The sequence below is a fragment of the Aptenodytes forsteri genome, unplaced genomic scaffold (genome assembly GCF_000699145.1).
Source record: "Aptenodytes forsteri isolate BGI_AS27 unplaced genomic scaffold, ASM69914v1 Scaffold61, whole genome shotgun sequence".
NCBI lineage: Eukaryota > Metazoa > Chordata > Aves > Sphenisciformes > Spheniscidae > Aptenodytes > Aptenodytes forsteri.
In genome coordinates this window covers 3,421,581-3,440,403 of record NW_008794443.1, presented here as the reverse complement: position 1 = coordinate 3,440,403, position 18,823 = coordinate 3,421,581, and the positions used below count along the sequence as shown (strand labels likewise).

Below are 18,823 nucleotides of genomic sequence, written 5' to 3'. Positions count from 1 at the left end.
TTCAATTCAGGTGCAGTTTCAATTTGTCCTGCTGACAGACACCCTCTACTCACCACTGCCACCAGAGCTTTTGCCCACTGAGTTGGAGAAGACCCGGGACAATAGGCCTTTCCCCCGTACAGTGGTAGCTGTGGAAGTCCAGGATCTGAAGAATGGAGCAACGCATTACTGGTCCTTAGAAAAACTCAAGTATGTAAATATTACTGGAGAGCAAACTTCCTTATATCCAAGGAGCTTAACTGAAAAATTTCACCCCTTGCTGTTCATTCTCTGTTGTACTTGTTTTTCTGTGTCCTCCCAAATGCCAACTTTCCAGACAGCGTGGTATGTTTTAAATACCAGCTTTCTAGATTCTTTAAACAAGTGCATTTGTTCTCCAGCATCTTACCTCGCCTCCACATTTAATTTTTGTAACTTGAGGTTAGATTTTATTTTTTAAATCTATTAAGGCTCATCACAGCTCATCTCTCTGCATTAATTTTTTTCGTGTTCCTTTCACTGCAAAGTTTTCCTTGCCACCTGCTTTTTATATAACCTAATAGTAGAGGGCATAATTTATAATAAAAAGCTTAAATAAAGAAGATTCTATTTCTATGGAAGCTACACAAATTCTGACTGTAATTTGAGTTATTTTCATCATATTCTTGCAAATAGGCAAAAGACATTTGTCTTTTCCCCACTCTAAATACTGACTGAAGAACTTTTTTTCCCACTAATAACTTTTGGATGAAGAATCTTGCAGTGTGAAACACTTGTTTTCGTCAATAAAATAAATACGTATAAGTCTGTAATAGAATCAGTTCACTTTTGAATCAAAATGCCAACATTTCTGGAGTGTAATGCAAAAAAACTGCCTAAAACTTTGCAGCCTAAAACTGCCAGCAACATTGTCTGGTACAAAAAAGGAAGAAAAAATATGCTAAAATTAGATGTGAAAGAAGAATGCTTAGAAGTTTGAATGAAATCCGAGATTTATGTAAGCTTCTGCAGTGACCTTTGCCTCATGGTTTGTGGGCTTAGCCTACAAAATTTTTCCAAGAATCCTTAACATGTCAGAGAATTAGTACAGTACCAAACTTAGTGGTACAGACTCCTCTTCTTCATTCTCCCTTTCCTATGTGTAATTTGGTATAGATGAAGTCAGTGTACCCCACTTCGTGTTCTCTGCTTTTTTATTCACTCTCTATTAATTTTTTTTAATCCTGCTTCCTTCTATGCAGGCAGAGGTTGGACCTGATGCGTGAGATGTATGACAGAGCTGGGGAAATGGCATCTAATACACAGGATGAGAGTGAAAGCACAATGACAGGCAGTGACCCCTTTTACGATCGATTTCATTGGTTCAAGCTGGTTGGAAGGTATGTGACATATGTGACGATAATCTCAGCTGCTGGTACACTGGTAACTCTTGTCAGTTCTGGATGAACTTGACTTTGAATGTGGTTATAAATTGTATGGCCACTAGTGTTAGTTGTGTGTGGTGTCTTTCAGGGATTTCTGATAGACTTAAGATATAGTGAAGAGCAGAAAATACTCTTTAGAATGTTCTGGTGTAACCTTGTAGAATCTGATTTGACTGAACCCTTAGTAAGTTAAAAGCATATTTTTTAAAAAAGGGTAGCTAGTTAAGTTCTATCTAAAGTCACTGGAGCAGAGCTGTGAGAATATGAAGAACGCTGGAAACTGAGGGGAAAAGTGGCCCAGGGCCTGCCTTACATATGTGGTTCGAATAGTTTGGTCATACCCTTTGGAAATACCTAATATCTGATGGGATTCTTTAATATCTCCTGATGTCGGCTGCACCTTTACAAGACTTTTATTTACAAAAAAGCTAAGTGTTGGAAATAAGAATGGTAGCTCTGTTAAATGGATGTGCTCTCAATATCTGTATGTTCGGCCACATTTATATGCATTTTTCATTTGCTTTCTGCTCAGTTCAAGGATGCTCTTTTTCCTGACTTTGTTAGCAATCCCTTCCCTTACGTTTCATTGCAGTCCAGATGGTTTGAAGCCTTTGCTTGTTGTTCAGGTGGTCTCTGTGCTGATGGCAACAGACGGCTGTTAAATGAAGCGTTCTTCTTTCCCCTCACTCTGTTAATTGGTATTCCGTTAACTGATATCTAGCTCCCCCATATTCCATGGCTGCGTGAATGAGCGTCTTGCTGATCGCACGCCCTCCCCCACTTTCTCCACGGCTGACTCCGACATCACTGAACTGGCTGATGAACAGCAGGATGAGATGGAGGACTTTGATGATGAGGCCTTTGTGGATGATACTGGCTCCGACGTTGGAACTGAGGAGGGATCAGACCTCTTCAATGATGGGCGCGACCCGTTTTACGACCGATCCCCTTGGTTCATTTTAGTGGGAAGGTTGGTGAGGTTACTGTGAGAATGGCCAAAAGGGACCAGCTCTTGCTGTAGACTGCAATGGCTTTGCCTTGTGCTGCACAGAATATCTGTCAAGCCAGCCAAAATATCTATAAACATAAATTGGAATTGCCAGAGAATGAGTGTAGTTTAACATTAAGTTTGAAATTCCCATGTCAGAGGCCATGAAGATGTAAATAATAATTGAGAAAATAACCCTTAGATGCAACAATGTGAGTAAATCTAGTTCTAGATAACTGTCACAACATAGAATGAATGTGGTTTTGCTTGTGTACAGTATTTAAGCATTATTTACAGAATGCTCTATTTAGCCATTGCAAGATCACTGATAGTATTGTAGTATGTAATTTTCTCCTGTAGAAGAGAATCTCAGAGTATGGTGGAAAATCTTTAAGTCCAATCCAATAAAATCCATTTTTTGAAAACTCATCTAACATCCTCTGTGTCTGAAGAGAAAAGATGGCATGAGGAGAAAGAAGAATGGTCCTTTCTGTATGAGGAAAAGAGTATTCTTTGAGATGATTTGGCTTCTCAGATTATGCACGACTCCCGGTAGCAAGTATTACGTAGTGAAAGGTCGTCATCATTAAAGTTCACTGACTGGTGGTGTTTATCAGCGCTTTCCCCATGCACTATGCTTGAATTTCTGAAACGAGTTTGCTTAATGTATTTTAGAGTATTATCTATTTTGCCAATCTAGATATGATGAAGGCATTATCAGACCTCAGTCTGTGGTATAGACCCTAAGGACAGCAAGTTGCATTAAAGAAATGTAGTACTTTGCACTGTTTCTTCACAGATAGTCTTGCTCAAACATGTTACTCATGACAAGAAACAGAAAGATTTGATTTAGTGACTTTGCTCCCCCCTCTTCTGCTCCCACTCCCCCAATTATGCTTTTTTGCTTATTTGACCACTCTGTAAGCCAATCTGCTTGCTAATACAGTAAGGGAGGTGGTTACCACAGGCATTGTACAAAAGAGGGGGTAAGACTCCATGGCTGGTGGAAGGGAGGAACAAAAGAGGAAGGGACCAGAGGTTGGCTTTATCTTTTTCTGTGACTGTAAGCAGGGAAGACTTCATGGTCAGGAAGGCAGGATCTTTTTGTAGTTTCCTCAAATGCAGGAAACTTGATTGCATTATTGGTGAAAATGAAGGACTGAATTTATTAGCCTTTTATCAAGCTTTTAGATGAGTTTAGCTGTATTGTCTAACCTCATTCTTTGTCTTTAGTGGACCTATTTACAAGCTGTGATTAAAACTTGGAACTTCGTTGATCTAGTCTTTGAAACAAAAATTACAGTTACTAAAGATGCAAGAAATTGCATTAGTCCTCTTTGATCTCTGTGAATTTGTGCCCTTATGTGCAATGTCTGATAATGTGTTTTAAAAAATTTAATTCTTTCGGGTTAATCTGATCCACAAGAGTCAGTTTGGGAAAGCCATCTTAAGTGGCTTGGAAGTGGTTGTCAGCTGGTTAAAGCATATGTGCGCTGTTTGCAATGGCTAGGACTGCTTTCTTGTAACAGTGCTGGCATACACAACATATTCTCCTGTTGTGCATGTTCTTTCAGAGCGGGACCTTCAGTGCTTGGGAAAAAGTTGAGCTATTCATCTTCATTTCACAAACTCTTCAGGAAGCACAACACAAGCTGAGCAAATACAGCGTACAATGAAAACAGTTGTGCTTCCTGGCAATTACACAACTTGCTTCCCATTTCCATGTATTAAAAAGAATACTGAGCTCTGTCTCTGTAGACAGACATATGAAGCTGCAGCAGTTAAGGGTACTAGCCTGAACCATGTAAGCTGCACATATTAACAAACTCTACTTGGGTTGTAAATTGTATTGAGGAATGAAACTTAGTTTGTATTATCTCTGAGTAGACAGCTGAATGACTTTTTCCCAGTTGTTGGTTTCTATTCTGTTCTGTTTCTATTCCTGTTCTGTTCTTCTATTGTGCTGATTCTGTCAGCAGAAAGCTGTTAGACTGTTTAGCACCACTGAGTAGAAACTATTTTGATTCCTCAGTGTCTTCCAGCATGAGAATTCTGCTTTTCAACAGTGTGACTTATAAGTATCAGAGGGTATGTCCATCTGCATAGATATGTCTTGAGCACAAGGTAGTGTTCAATTTATAACAAACCCAAAATTCTTTAACACTTTTAACTGTGTATTGTTTTATATGTTGTGGAATGCGTAGGACAAAAATAAAATAATTTTTAATATTTTTTTTGGGGGGTCATCAGCAATAATGAGTCCTGGTCACGAAGGAGAGGAGGAGAAATTGATCATGTAGTTATACAACTCCTTGGGCATCACAGTATTTTTTTTCTCTCTCTGTGCTGTGACTGTCTTTTATTTGTACTATAACTATTAAAGAAAAGGGAAAAAAAGAGCTGGTCCCTTTAGCCATCTCTTCTGGCATGCTGGGCTGTCTTTAGGTCTGATTCTATTTAATGGTGTGACATATCAAGCATTTGCTATGTTTTTAAGGGAGGTGGGAGAGGACTATGGGATATTTTATTTAAATCTTGAATTGATGTGTTTGTTTAAAAAATATCCGTCATCATTCTGAGTTCTGTTGTTTTTGTTTTGATTTTTTTAAAAAATTGTGTTTGTTAAATTTCATTTCTAGTTTTGTTGTCAGTATGCCATTTTACCTCACCAATCTTTCTGCTAATACAGCTCCCCCTCTTTCAGTCTGCTGGGCTAAGGTGCAGGGGGACACTTGCATATGGGATGTTTGGGGAGTGGGAGTCCTCCCAGATGTGGGAAGAGGAGGAGGATAACCTTAAGATTACATCCTCCTAACTTGGTACTGTCTTGTGACGAAGCAGATGGAATGGCACTGGAAGGCAGTATTGCTGCATAAAACAGCTCTTTTCTCTGTACGGCACATGTGCTATTGCTCTCCATTCTACGGAAGAGATCCAGCATTTTCGTCACCAAACAAGAAGCTTAAAACTTTTTGCAGTATGTGCTTTTCTTTCTCTAAGTTAAAATTATTCCAGTGAGCTAGGTGACTTGATGGAAGGAAGTTCAGGAAGATGAGAAATATTTTTTTCTTTGGGATTGTCATTTTACTGAGGTGACAAAATTGCAGTTGCTAATAAAGCTCTATGCTTTGACTATCATGTTGGACAGCAGCTTCAGAACTTTAGCCATGCAAATACAACTATTTTTATTTTTCATGCAGTTAATGCTTTCCCTTTCCACTAGTTTGTCTTTGAAGTAGGAAGGCTTCTGTAATTACTGCCTCTATTAGTTAGTGAAACTGTCTCTTACTGTATACATATCAATGCAAGGCTATTTAGATTCCTTTCTGTTGGGGAAAAATGTCCGTTCTCCCTAGCTTGAAATGTGTTTTTCAAACTGCGTGTGTTTTTTCGTGTTGAGCGTATAACTACATACCTTCCTGAATTCCATCCCTGGTCCAGTCCAAGTGAACGATTCCAGTTTGTTAGCGTGGGGGACTGTTTTCTTGTATGGTGGGATGCTGCTTTCTCAAATGAGCACCACCTGAAATTTCAAAGCTAAAAGTGAAACTGTTTTCTTAGAGGGAAAAAAAAAAAAGAAAATTAAACTTCCGATTTTGTTGCCTTAAATTTGGTCTCTTCTCCCTTCCCCTGCTTTATCAGTGCTTACCTCACTTTGGAGCAGACTGAAAAAGAATTAGATCCTAATCTTAGTCAAGTGTTACGTTGCAGTTGGTTTTTTTTGTTGTTGTATGGTTTTCTTCAGTTTTTGTTTTGCTACTTTTATAGCCTTATTAATCATTCTTTTCTCTATTGCATTTTGTCACCACTTTGTTTTTTAGTAGCATTATTTTTGTCTCTCTGGTTCACAACTGACACCTGTTTGACTACCTTGTCATTTCAAGATCATTCATTCATTCTGGGAACGGGCATGTGAACCCAAGGAGAAACACTTACCTTTTCTAACTTTGGTCCTTAGCTATGTGTCACAAGGAATTGAGTTTGGATCAGTCTTGCTGTGTTCACGGAACAAATTTTACAGCTGATGTCTCCAGACAGAGGCAGTGAACATCTTTATTTCTCTCTCAGTCCTCTTTTGTCATGCAGGACTTTCCCTATGAATATTAAACAGTAACAGTTATAAATTTGAAGAATTTATTATACTTAATGATAAAGACTAATAAAAAGGACTGCAAGAAGGAAATCCAGTTAAACAAATGACTGGTGTTTAGTATAATTTAATATGCATAAATTAATAATAATTACATACATAATTGGTTAGTCACTTTAACCAATACTTCTACCAGTCATTAAATTTAAACTTCTATGCATCTCAGTACTCTTCTGAACTCTGAAACAGGTCACTTAAATAAAGCCTTCCATTTTTTTCCCCGTGTTGAGAGCCGTTCTTTACCTGACTTTTTGGCTTCTCAACATTTAAAGTTTTGCTCGAGCTAATCACACTGAAGTGTGGTGTTCTAAGAACTTTTGCAGTTCATTACAGAAACGTAAAATAACTTTAATAACATTAGTCTAACTTTTAATTAAAAATCTGTACCATAAAACTTGTTAACTTCATTGTTCCAAAATTAGACCCTGCTTGTATATAACTTTAAAAGTTAGTGTATGGCAGGATCATACTGGGCCTAAATGCTGCTTTTCGTATTGTAAACTGTAATTTCTAAATGATTGCTCTAGAGTACTGTTGTGGTGTTTTGTTGTTTGTTGTTTTTTTGTGTTTTGTTTTGGTTTTTTTAAGAAACAAATATATTACTCCTAAAGATATTTAGCTGTGAAGACTATCAGTCTTCCACTATCCATACACTCAGTGAATCTTCCAAGAAACCTAAGAGATGACTTATGGTTTATTGGGGATTTCTGATTACTCTGTATACAGTGTTATCTAATGTATGTAGAAGAGAGAAAACAGTCAGTCAGTCTGTTTTGAAGAGTGTTTTTATATGTTCAGTAAAATATTTGAGGCTGTGTGAACACAGTAGATCAATTCCCTTTTAATTTATTACTTCAAACTACACTCATGGGGTGGAAAACTCAAACAATTCTTTAAAATCAGTAGTTCCTTAGTAGACTTCTACCATCTTGCTAACAGCTCCATTTACAACTGTAGTGCATCCAAAATTACCTTTTATAAAGCCATCATCTTAAATTGTCTCCTTCCTGTGTTTTGTAACTCACTAATATAAGCCCTGTGTCTCCAGTATACTCTGGTTTAGAGCATTTGTTGGCTTCACTTAGCTTTGACACTGCTGAAGAGCCCTGTGTGGACAATATGGATACAGGACCACAGTGCAGGTCTAATAGATGGAGTAAAGTAGACTGTCTGAAGATTTGAATGTCCCATTAGCCAACCAAATACTGCAGTCTGGTTTTGCAGATGATTGCCTAATGCTGTTTGTGTTTTCTTTCCTTCCTGTTACCAGAGCGTTTGTATACCTGAGCAATCTACTGTACCCGGTGCCTCTTATTCACAGAGTAGCTGTTGTTAGTGAGAAAGGGGAAGTACGAGGATTTCTGCGAGTAGCAGTGCAAGCTATAGCAGGTGAGATACTCTGAGAGCTTTACATTGCAACTCTTTGGTACGCTATGAATAGCTGCAGCTTTAAAAAACAGGCAAACAAGTCAAACCTGAATAATTTTAGTGTTGCAAAGAACACTTGTTTATTATTAACTTGCTTTTAAAATTTTTTCATTTGTGTGAATCATATGGACCAAGCATGAATAAATCTTGAAATAATGCTACTCATCAGAAGCTTTCAAAATGATGGTGTTGACCACTGAAGTTTACACCTGGCAACTAATGCAACACTGCTTTTTAAGATGGTGAAATGGCTAACTAGTGTCAGCAAGTCTAAAAACTAAAAATAAAGCGAAGGTTTTCTTTCTGGCACCCAGTATAAACAGTGGACAAGGGTATATGCAAGTTTGGTAGTTGTGATGACTTGCAGAAAAGCTAAATGTACCACGTGTTTGCTCTTCTCAAACTGTCCTTTTAAATAATGCGCAGAAATGTGCTCCTCCATTCTCTGACTGAACAGCACGTGAAGAAGTTCCCGAACTGACGGTTTTCAGCATAGTATAAACAGAAATCAGCAGCAGTTTTCCATTTCATTGTCTCACTAAAATGTGTTGAGACTTAGAAGCTGCTTTAACATACTATTTAATCACCAAGAATTATCAGCCTTTCAGAAGACAAGGGTAGATAGATGGGGATGGTAACTGCTTCATCCAGTTTTGAACTGCCATTGTATGCGTGCCAGACCTTAACTGCAGTCTGCTAGTCAGCTGCTAATATTTTATACTTTTCCAGTATGGGGTGAGCTAGTTGAGTTTTACTGTTAGTAGTTAGCCATGTCTTATCCATGCTGGGAGAGCTCAGATACGTCCCATAATTTGTCCTTTCTAGCAGTGGCTAACTGCCAACATTTCTTTATTGTTTAGGTAGGGTAACCCTGGAAGTTTCGCTCTCCATGGGAACGTATAATGAAATCTCAGACTCTGAAGATGTGTAAGAATCACTCTGGCAGGGACTAAAACAGCAAGTGAAATAAAATCTATTTTAATGTGTACAAAAGTCTCATTTCTGGCTTGGTTTGGTCTCCTTTAGCATTGATCAAATATTTCCAAATAAATATTCTATTTATCCATCCAAATAAATAGAATACACCATGGCTAATAGAAATTGAACTGGGGACATCTCTTGAAAAAGGGCCATGGCATTATTTGGTCCCTAAGCGAAGTTTTGGAACACATTCTGAATCTTGGGATTTCTCCTGCAAGCCTGTATTTACTGTGGAAAAAAACCCTGGCATTTAACCAGACCTCATTGTTGTTACTGTCCACAAAGAGGAGGAGGTTAAATGGACAGATTGTACGGACAGATCCGCCTCTCAAACTTAGGGCACATACTTGTGAAGCTTTGCTAGTGTGACTGCTTAGTTTATGGCTACAGAATTTTAGATGGTAGTTTAAATCAATGTGAGTGTACATTCCCATGTGGGTCGTTGTATTTATGGTATGTTAATTCACCTCAGGTATAATAATCAGAAGTAAATAAATAATCAAAATGAGTACTAAAGTTGTTTTGCATTCAAAATTCTCTGAAGTTAAGTATATTCATGATGAAACGTCATAGTTTGTCTTGTTGTTTTCGCACACTTGAGTTCATGATGGGTAGATTTCTGCTATGATTTTTTCCAGCACTTATTCTAGTCTGTTATTGGATGACTGGAACCAGGCCTCTTCTACTTTACGGACTGGTTTCCGTTGTAATCAGAATGTCCATTTAGATGACTCTGAGGGTTTTTCCCTCTCCTCCTCATATTTTTTTTTTCTTTTTTTTCTGTTTTTTAGCTGATGAAGAAGCCCCAGATTATGGATCTGGTATTCGACAGTCAGGCACAGCTAAAATTTCATTTGACAATGAATATTTTGATAAGGTAAGAAGTCTTAAAATTGTGTTCAGTTTCTTTGAGTGCAGTAGTTTGTGCTTCTAAATAAGTAAGTAATGCGCGGGGAAGAAGGGGAAATCAGAAACTGCAGGAGTCTGTTACATGCAACTTCATTTAACTTTTCAGAGTGATTTTTCTTCTGTTGCGATGACTCGGTCTGGACTGTCATTGGAAGAATTAAGAATTGTGGAAGGGCAAGGACAGAATTCAGAGGTTACCACTCCTCCAGAGGAGATCAACAGAATGAATGAGCTAGGTAAGGAAGAAAGATGTAGTAGTTTTGGAGAACTTAAGGGAAATCTGGGACACTTTCAGTCAGTGATAGAAAGGGGTTCTGAGTGTCCTTCAAGAATACGATAGGTAGGGAGAGGTGTAACTGATGGGTTGCATGTGATAGATGCTGGGGTTACTCATTTGAAGAACTGCAGAAAAACTGTTGCCAAGTATTTGGAGCTTTTGATTATCAGCAAATAATTTGGGCTCAAAAGAAAAAGTGTGATGGGACTAAACTGTTGCCTGGAGGAATATTTTAAGAAAAGAAAGGAGAAAAAAAAGAAAAAAGCGATTTCATGTGGGATGTTTGTTTCTCCCTAAGACTTGAAGTCAGCCACTTTGGATGGAAAGATGACGATGGAAGGATTCACTGAGGAAATTGGTGATCACTTGAAACTGGGTAGCGTGTTTACCTTCCGTGTGACAGTGCTACAGGCCAGCGGCATCCTTCCTGAATATGCAGATATTTTCTGCCAGTTCAAGTAAGAATTTGTCCTTATTTACATTAGGCAATGAATGCTTTGATAGAGAGTGCAAATAATAGCGGGCGATGGAGGGTCTGATTGAGAGCTTTTCCAATCAGTGGCAGTGTGGTATAGCAGAGAGAAACACCTTGTCAGTTACTGGAATTCCTGTTACGAGCAGTACCCGCTTTGTGTTAGCGTGGTGTTAAGGAATAAAGTTTTGCAGAAAGGAATTAAGAATCAGAGTGGACTGTTAAGTTACTAGTTATAGATATCTTAAGTTTTTGCTTGATAATGGCTTTTAATGTGAAAAATACGATATTAGATTGTACATATGCACAATTATAATGAAAGCTATATGACCCTTGAGTAAATCAGTAGCTCTCAAGTGAAAGTGTCCTGTGGCTTAGTTTCTTAAGAAAGAGAACGAAAAATGGGAGTAATAAAGACACAAAACAAGTACAGGAATTGTGGTCCCAAAGACTAGGGTATTCCTAGCTTTAGGCCATCACTCAACTCCCTGGAAAGTTCTAGCAGAATAAATTTATGGGTTTCTTTTCAGTGTTGGGTTCACAGCACAGCAATCTTCACTAAACTGTTCTGGGGTGTTTTATTTTTGGTTTGGTTTTTTTGGTTGTTTTTTAAAGCTTTTTACATCGGCATGATGAAGCTTTCTCAACAGAACCTCTCAAAAACAATGGTCGAGGGACTCCCCTTGGGTTTTACCATGTTCAGAACGTAAGTAAAACTTTATATGAATAGTAAGTGCCTGTTTTAGCACTGGGAGTTGTGTGTATCCTTCTTGTTAAACTCATGAGAGGTGTATGGGAAAGTGGGGCAAGGGGAATTATTAAGAACAGACAGTAGGAGGAGCGATCAGATGAATGATGTAATCCCCAATGGAGAAGAAAATACAGAATGATTCTGTGTGGCAGATTTAACTTCTGTTTCACCTCTACTTCCTGCCTTTGAATTCTCTGTTTCCTTTCCAGAATGTTCGATGAAAGCAGTCTAGAATTCAGGAAATAAAATATATGTGAATAGCAGTGCTCATGATCTCAGATGAACTGAATGTATTTATTTTTATGAACTGTGTAATCCTTTGGTTACATGTAGCCTCCTCTTCTCCTACTTAAAATGCCTGATATTGAGGCTTTCATTTTCTCCTTTATCGGAGAGTAGAATTAATGCCTAAACCAAAAAGGAGTGCAATTGCTTTTACTGTGAGTGGCGCTAAACCGTATGAAAAATACAGAGTCCTAAAATTCACACTTATAAGATTTCCTTTTTGCATGTCTCATTTTCTTTCCTTACTTTGCCTAATAGATTGCTGTGGAAGTGACGGAATCATTTGTGGAGTACATCAAAACAAAGCCTATTGTGTTTGAAGTCTTTGGACATTATCAGCAGCATCCTCTCCATCTGCAAGGACAGGATCTCAACAGGTATTGTTCACTATTCTGGCATAAAGGCTGTTTGTGATCATGCTCAGGTTAGCTCTGCAGTTCAGGCAGTACTTTTTCATACTCCTGAAATTACATAGCAACATGCTCACGAGTAGGATTCCTGACTGATGTAAGAGTGCTGGCAGAGGCCTATTTACCCAGTGTAGTATGTTGTTTTTTTAGTGAGTAATGGAATTGTTCTACCGGCTCAAACATGGAAAGCTGTTTTGCCAATACAGCTGCATCCACCCTACAAACACTGTGGTGGTAGAATATTGTACTCAGAACTTCAGTGGTGATCTCACTGAGTTCTGGGTAAACCGTAACAGTGCTCCAAGATGCAGCGTTCCCTCAGGGCAAGTGGCCTGATGCATAAAGATAGGATGACAACAGAAGAGAGAGGAGATTAGGGGGAAAACAAAAGGCACTCAACCTTTTGACATACTAGTGCCAAAGTTGCTGAGCATTTGAATTTTTGGAATCAGGGAAAGGACCCCTAGTCCTGCCATCTTCATAGCCTAAGGGAAGAGGCTATTGTCTGGATTGCTTGGCCTGGTTAGCCCTCCTACTGAAGGCAGCAGCTGCAAAGAGGAAGCACGTGCTGGTTTTAAGAGGAAATGCCAGCTGAGGCTTGTTCCTTTTCCTTAAGTTATTTTGGGAAATGTCTGTTACCTACTTAAATTTTCAGTGCAGAATGGGGGTAGAGCAGTTGGACATCATAATTAATCCTAGCTGTCAGTAAAAAAAATAAATATTTAAGTTAGAATAGAAAAAGGACATAGGTTAGCCTGAGAAGTGTGCTGAGTCCACTTGTTTTCCTGACAGGTGATATTTACCTGTCTTCATGGGATTGTGAGGACATTTTTAGAGACAAAAATGGGTGGAAGGACTGTACTGGGGGTGTATGTGTATACACATGTATACACATGTGTATACATACATGCATGTGTGTGTATCTGTATATATTTTTTATGTTTAGCTGACTCTATATTGATAACTCCTTTCATTTCTGTATAGCCCTCCACAGCCTTCTCGAAGATTCTTTCCTCCCCCTATGCCACTCTCAAAGCCAGGTGAGAACAGTTCTCTAATTCTGTACACCACATCTCTGCTACTGAAAATGAAGGTTGTAGTGTACTCCTAAGCTATTCAGGACACCAAGAAATATAATGGAGTGAATGTTGCAAAGGGCATTGGATCTATCTTTGCTGGCTATCTTCCTTTTTATGTGTTCTTTTCAACCCCCTCTTGCAGGAAGTGCTTCTTGGTTCATTAAAGGGTAGAATTTCATTCCTGAGGTGTTAATCGTATTCCATGAGATCTGGCTACGGCTCTTTATGTGCTTACTGAGCACTTGACTGGAAATTTGCTTATTCATTAACTGCTTCATCTTTTTGCTCTCTAACATCCTTGTTTAGTGAGTCAGTCTTGTTGAAATGACCCTTGGTTTTCTTTGCTTAATTGTAATAATGCATGCTGAACTCTTCTGTGGTTTTTTCCATTTCACCTTTTATTTCCTACTTCTCCAGCTTTCTCTCACCTGCATATTTCTACCATCCTTTTTTTTGTGTGTGTTCCATTCCCTTTGCAGACCATGAAAGAAAAATTGAGTTGATTAGGTATCTTATGTCTGGCTATGTAAACGTGCATGTGCTGAACACGCTATCCGAGCATGCCAACGTGCTTGCGTCCTCTGCTGTGGCTGCTTTCCAGGATGGAGCTGACCAGCTGCCACCTTTTCTCTTTCTGCCTGTTCCCAGTTGTCAGAGTGAGCGGGCTCCTAAACGAGATGGTTAGTAGCCAAACTTGATCTATGGTAGATGTAGAAGTAGTTCCAAAACGTGCTTCAAAATTCCTTTTTTTTTCTTATCTTTATCATGTACTATTCTTGGGACCAGAAACTGTCACGGTTGCGGTCATGGAAGGATGATGCTGTGCTTAAGTTTAGGGCTATTCTAGAGAGAACCATATAGAGAGTCTATAAACTCCAGTGTGCTAGGTATCACAGATTTTTCTGCGTCACTGGATCTATTCCCTGAAACTTCCTGGACATCTTTTTTCTTTTTTTTTTTTTGTGTGTGTGTGTGTTCCGTACATAGTTTTGTGAGATTGGGATGAGAGATACTGCATATGAAAAAATAGCTAGCTGTAGAAGAAATGTTCTGCTGTGTTCTATATAGGTTTCCTTTTTGCTCATCTTCTTTTTTTGCCACTAACAGTGCTGTTCCTCACTTACATTTGTATTCTGTTTTATTACCAAAAAAAAAAAAAAAAGATGACATGCTGGTTATTAATTATGCCAGTGCAAGTCCATGAGAACTTCTAGAACCAGCTTTCATGTTTAGTTAAATGTGTCTGTTGCTTTTCTCTTCTGGTGCTTTTGAGTTTCTCTGCTTAGCAGTAGACTTGAGTGACTTGTGTGTTTGATGTTCCTCTTGCTATCAACAGCATTGAGTCCAGCTGTAATGAGTTCATGTGCAGCTACATGATTATGATGGGTACAAGAGAGTGACTACCCTAAGTAATGAATGGGAAGAGTAAATGATGACACTGAAGCTTGCTACCCAGCATGATGGACTTGTAGTGCTGTAAATAACTGATTCTTGTAAAATCTGTCCCTCTGAGATAGCTGCTATTTTACGCAGAAAAGAAACAGAATTCACATTTTGTTTTTCAAAAGAGAATACACAGGCACACCTATAAGGACCTTTTCTTAACTGGGGACTGTTATGCCCTTCCAGTGCATGGGAAATTAAGTCATGGTGGAAGCTGAAGGATACACAAAGGTGTGACGATAGGAGAACCTAATGAACACTTGAGCAAGGGAAGAATGGGGCTTGAGAGGCTAGAAGGGAGAATAATTATTTGGCTTAATAAAAGCAATGAGGTTTGTATGTGAAAGGAGGAAAAAATAGAAAACAATTGCAGAGTTACAAAAATACCTGTCAGAGTACACAGGAACTAAGCTTTAAAAGCTTTTTAAATTTTAAATTTAATTTAAAAAATGTTCCCATTTACAATAATGAAATGAGTGAGCAGATAAGAGAAGTCATGTAATGATTTCTAAAAGGTGTGGTGTAAGTATGTGTGAAGGAATATGAGGTTATTTCTAGAATTTCAGTTATCCCGCTATTTTCTTAACATGGTTTATCCCTACATTTGTATGAAAGGAATTAGAGAGGATCTGGCCAGTAGTAATCGCTAATACCAAAACATAAGGAGCCCAGAACCATAGTTTGGCAGGGTTATGGCTCTGGAATAAATCTTGTTCAGCCTTTTTACATACACATTCTCTTACCTAAACTGGTACAGGAGACTAGCAATTTGTAACATGAAGAAGTGAAGAATGAAGTTTTAAGTTCTTTTTTGTTTGTTTGTTTGTTTGTTTTTCTTCTTATGTGGGGAAGGCGAAATGTACTTTATGGGTGAGTAAAGTTGCAGATGAACAGACCTAAGCCATTCGAAATCACAAACTGTTAACCCATAAAGTAACTGATGCACATTTGAGGAAACTCTCTTTCTGTGGATCTAGAGAGACTGCATATTTTTACAAGCTTTTTTGATACATTTTTGTTTTGTTATTTAACTTTTTTTTATAATCTAGTAACTCAGATTTAAAAACCAATGCTTTGAGAAATAATGATTGCTGTAAGCAACTTCATTTTTATGGAAAAAGATGTGGTCTGCATATGTACATAGAATACATAGGATCACTGAAATGACATGTTTCTGTGAGCCCTAGGGTAAGCTTTACTTGTTCAGTCTTTGTAAACCATTCTTTTCTTTTTTTTCTTTAAGTGCCAGCTACAAAGCTAAATACTATGAGCAAACCCAGCTTGGGCCAGAGTGTGAGCAAATATGACCTCCTTGTATGGTTTGAGATCAGCGAATTGGAGCCAACAGGGGAGTAAGTCCTGTATTAATCTTTTATGTTTTAAGAACAGTGGTTTATGGGAGTTTGATTTTTTTTACCCTTTGTTCTGTTCAGACAAGGTTGATGTTTAGCAATCATTATTGGGTGGTGGCTTGGCTTATGTCAGCCTGGTGTCTGGCTGGTTTGTAGTGATTGGGTGTAAATTCTGCTGGCATTCGTTGTCCCCATTGGAAAGGACTGAAGAGATAGAATGACATTCTTTCACACTTGCAGTAATCCTTCCACTTTGAAAGCCCATGCACACCAGCTGAACAGGTGCTGGGAAAACTTATCCTGTGTAGGCCATGAGTTTAGATTTTTTGGGTCACTAGAGACTTTATGCTCCAGAAGTCATCTAGCAGGTCCTATTTTATGTTCACCTTTGCTGCAGAGAAGGTTTTCCCCTGACAGGTCTGCAGGGATTATGTTGAGAAGCGAGTTCCACGGAGTTTTCCAGAAGTACTGGAAGTACAGTATATGATACTTCCGTATTTCTGTGGTCCAATAGAGTCCAGTCTGAGAGTCAGTAGGAACACTCTTAATTTCTTCAGATACTATACGGAGAGGTAACTGTTGGCAGCAGAATACAGAGTAAAGTTGCTGTGCTAGTATATCTTTCCTGCCTGTTGATTTCACTGTCTCACACAGGTATATTCCTGCTATTGTGGATCACACTGGAGGCCTGCCCTGTCAGGGGACGTTCCTGCTTCACCAGGTACTAATGAAGGCTGTAGAACTGCAAGTTTCGTCTCTGAGGGGGGTTAGAATGCTAATGACTGGATTTTACCTCTTTCATGTCTTCTCCTTTCCCACACAGCTGTCTAATGATAGCTGTAGGGTCAGTCATCTTTCAGTCTGTACTTAGTCTGTTAGCTTTAGGCTATGAGGAGAGTATGTTTGGCCCCTAGTATATTGCTGTTTCCTTTGCTTATCAGTGTGCATCCCGCTCATGAAAGATGAAAGCCTTTTAAAAAGCAGGAACCTTTGGGACCAGATTTGTGCCTTCAGTGCTCTAACATCTCTACCAAGGACACGGAAGGATCATGTGGACTCAACTTTCATTGGTTCTCTCTCACTGCATGTGGCTATAAGACAGACCTACACAATGACCATGTCTCAGTGCATTTTAAATGCCTGTAGTTAATCACAAACGCTAATGTAATAATCCTTAATAATAATTTGTCTTTAGCTAGATTCTAAAGATAATCCTAGTTAAATATTGTTTATAGGTTTATGTTATGTTTTTTCTACTCTCAAATTCTCAGTTCCTTTTCATAGTTTACCTGTGACTTGCATTTCCTCCCTTTCTTAAAATGATAGGAACAGTTCTTATAGCTTAGGAATAATGGTCATACTAAAATAATTTCCTTAAAAAAAAAAAAAAAAAAAGTTACTCAGTTTTGGATTTACTTGTGGCTTCATCAGTTACTTCCAGTTCAAACCAGAGTAATTCTACCCTCTGTAATTCCATTGCCAAATCCACAATATAGGCAAACATCTTTCAACTTCTTTTGAAACAGTTACACAAAGCACCTTCTCCCTGCATAGTTATCCTCTTCATTTGGAAGAGTGGAATCTGTTGAAGCCAACACCTGGGGAATTTTTCTTTTTCAGATGTGGTGTTTATTTCTGTTCTACAATTTTACCTTCTTCCCAGCTATTACAGAGTTTTATTCTATTCTGACTTGTAACAGATACATGTGACAAAGGAGGAGAATATCTGCATGAGTAGTTGCTATTTTCTAATAACTTCTTTTGGTAGATACACTTCTTCTGGTACATACACTTTAATATAACATATAAGTATATAAGCACACATTACCCAAGTATTTGCTTGTTTTTGTGGTCCACTCTGATATATCCCAGGGATCGTACCTATCTTCTCTGAGAGCATAGCAACAATTTCAGGACTATTTTAGGTTAAAAACCTCTGCCTTTGTGGAGTGAGGAGGGAGAAGTGTAATTTCTGTTACATATAAGAATATAGTGTTCCTCTTACTTTAATTTTAGGGCCCTGAAACACATAGGTGTTTGGTCACAGTTACAGACTAATTTAAATGATCTTATTTGCTTCATTTTTGCAGTATAAGTGCAGAATAGATGATGTTAGTGTGCGTGTATGTGAATACTTCACCAGTGTTTTGTTTTTGAACTCTACCAGGGAATCCAGCGTAGAATCACAGTCACCATTATCCATGAGAAGGGCAGTGAGTTGCACTGGAAAGATGTGCGAGAGCTGGTTGTTGGTGAGTATATTGTTTTCCATGTTGCTATGTAAGGAAGAAAAAGTACTAATGGTAATTTCTCTTTATATCAGATTCTGTCATCTTTATGAGTATTGGCTGTAAGAGGAGGATTTTGAAAAAGATCCAGAGGAAAAACTTAAGTTTTGCAGCTTCCACTTACAGCTGCTTGTTAATCACATAGTCTGAAATGATATTTGGGAAAACAAATTCCTTCTGTGTTTCAGGTTTAGTTTTAATTGATTCCCCCTCCTACCCTTTTTAGGACGTGTAAGAAATAAAGCAGAGGTAGATGAAGCTGCTGTGGATGCTATTCTGTCTTTGAATATTATCTCTGCAAAATACCTGAAGTCCTCTCACAGCTCCAGTAGGTAAGTGAATAAAGTGAGCGCTCTGGCAGAAATCTAAAATTCCTTTGACCTCTGAGATATTGGCAGCATGTTTGGAAAGCTGGGAATGTTGATAATTATTAAATGCAGAATTCCATGGGCACAGGGCACACAGATAGAGAATGAGGATTACCATAAATTCTTGCTAAAGCTGAAGTCCATTGGTCTACACGGAGGATTTCTTGACAATGCACTGGAATTACTTTCCATTTGTAAGCACCATAAAGGGAGGATGGAAAGGAACAGCTTGAGGGAGT

At 38.4% G+C, this 18,823-nt stretch overlaps 1 protein-coding gene across 9 annotated transcripts in view; it reads left to right on the top strand.

Moving 5' to 3' along the window:
• KIF1B (kinesin family member 1B) overlaps nucleotides 1-18,823 on the top strand; it is a 94,333-nt gene that overhangs the window by 63,850 nt on the left and 11,660 nt on the right. For 6 of the 9 annotated variants that reach the window (XM_019474726.1, XM_009289642.1, XM_009289639.1 and 3 more), the window contains 14 exons: nucleotides 11-189; nucleotides 1,221-1,358; nucleotides 2,125-2,373; nucleotides 7,812-7,930; nucleotides 9,742-9,827; nucleotides 9,966-10,095; nucleotides 10,435-10,594; nucleotides 11,224-11,314; nucleotides 11,903-12,021; nucleotides 13,039-13,094; nucleotides 15,820-15,928; nucleotides 16,583-16,649; nucleotides 18,096-18,180; nucleotides 18,443-18,548. In XM_019474726.1, the coding sequence (XP_019330271.1) occupies nucleotides 11-189; nucleotides 1,221-1,358; nucleotides 2,125-2,373; nucleotides 7,812-7,930; nucleotides 9,742-9,827; nucleotides 9,966-10,095; nucleotides 10,435-10,594; nucleotides 11,224-11,314; nucleotides 11,903-12,021; nucleotides 13,039-13,094; nucleotides 15,820-15,928; nucleotides 16,583-16,649; nucleotides 18,096-18,180; nucleotides 18,443-18,548 (1,694 nt within the window). The remainder of the gene's footprint in view (nucleotides 1-10; nucleotides 190-1,220; nucleotides 1,359-2,124; nucleotides 2,374-7,811; nucleotides 7,931-9,741; nucleotides 9,828-9,965; nucleotides 10,096-10,434; nucleotides 10,595-11,223; nucleotides 11,315-11,902; nucleotides 12,022-13,038; nucleotides 13,095-15,819; nucleotides 15,929-16,582; nucleotides 16,650-18,095; nucleotides 18,181-18,442; nucleotides 18,549-18,823) is intronic. The other 3 variants (XM_009289645.1, XM_009289644.1, XM_009289643.1) reach the window with 1 other exon arrangement.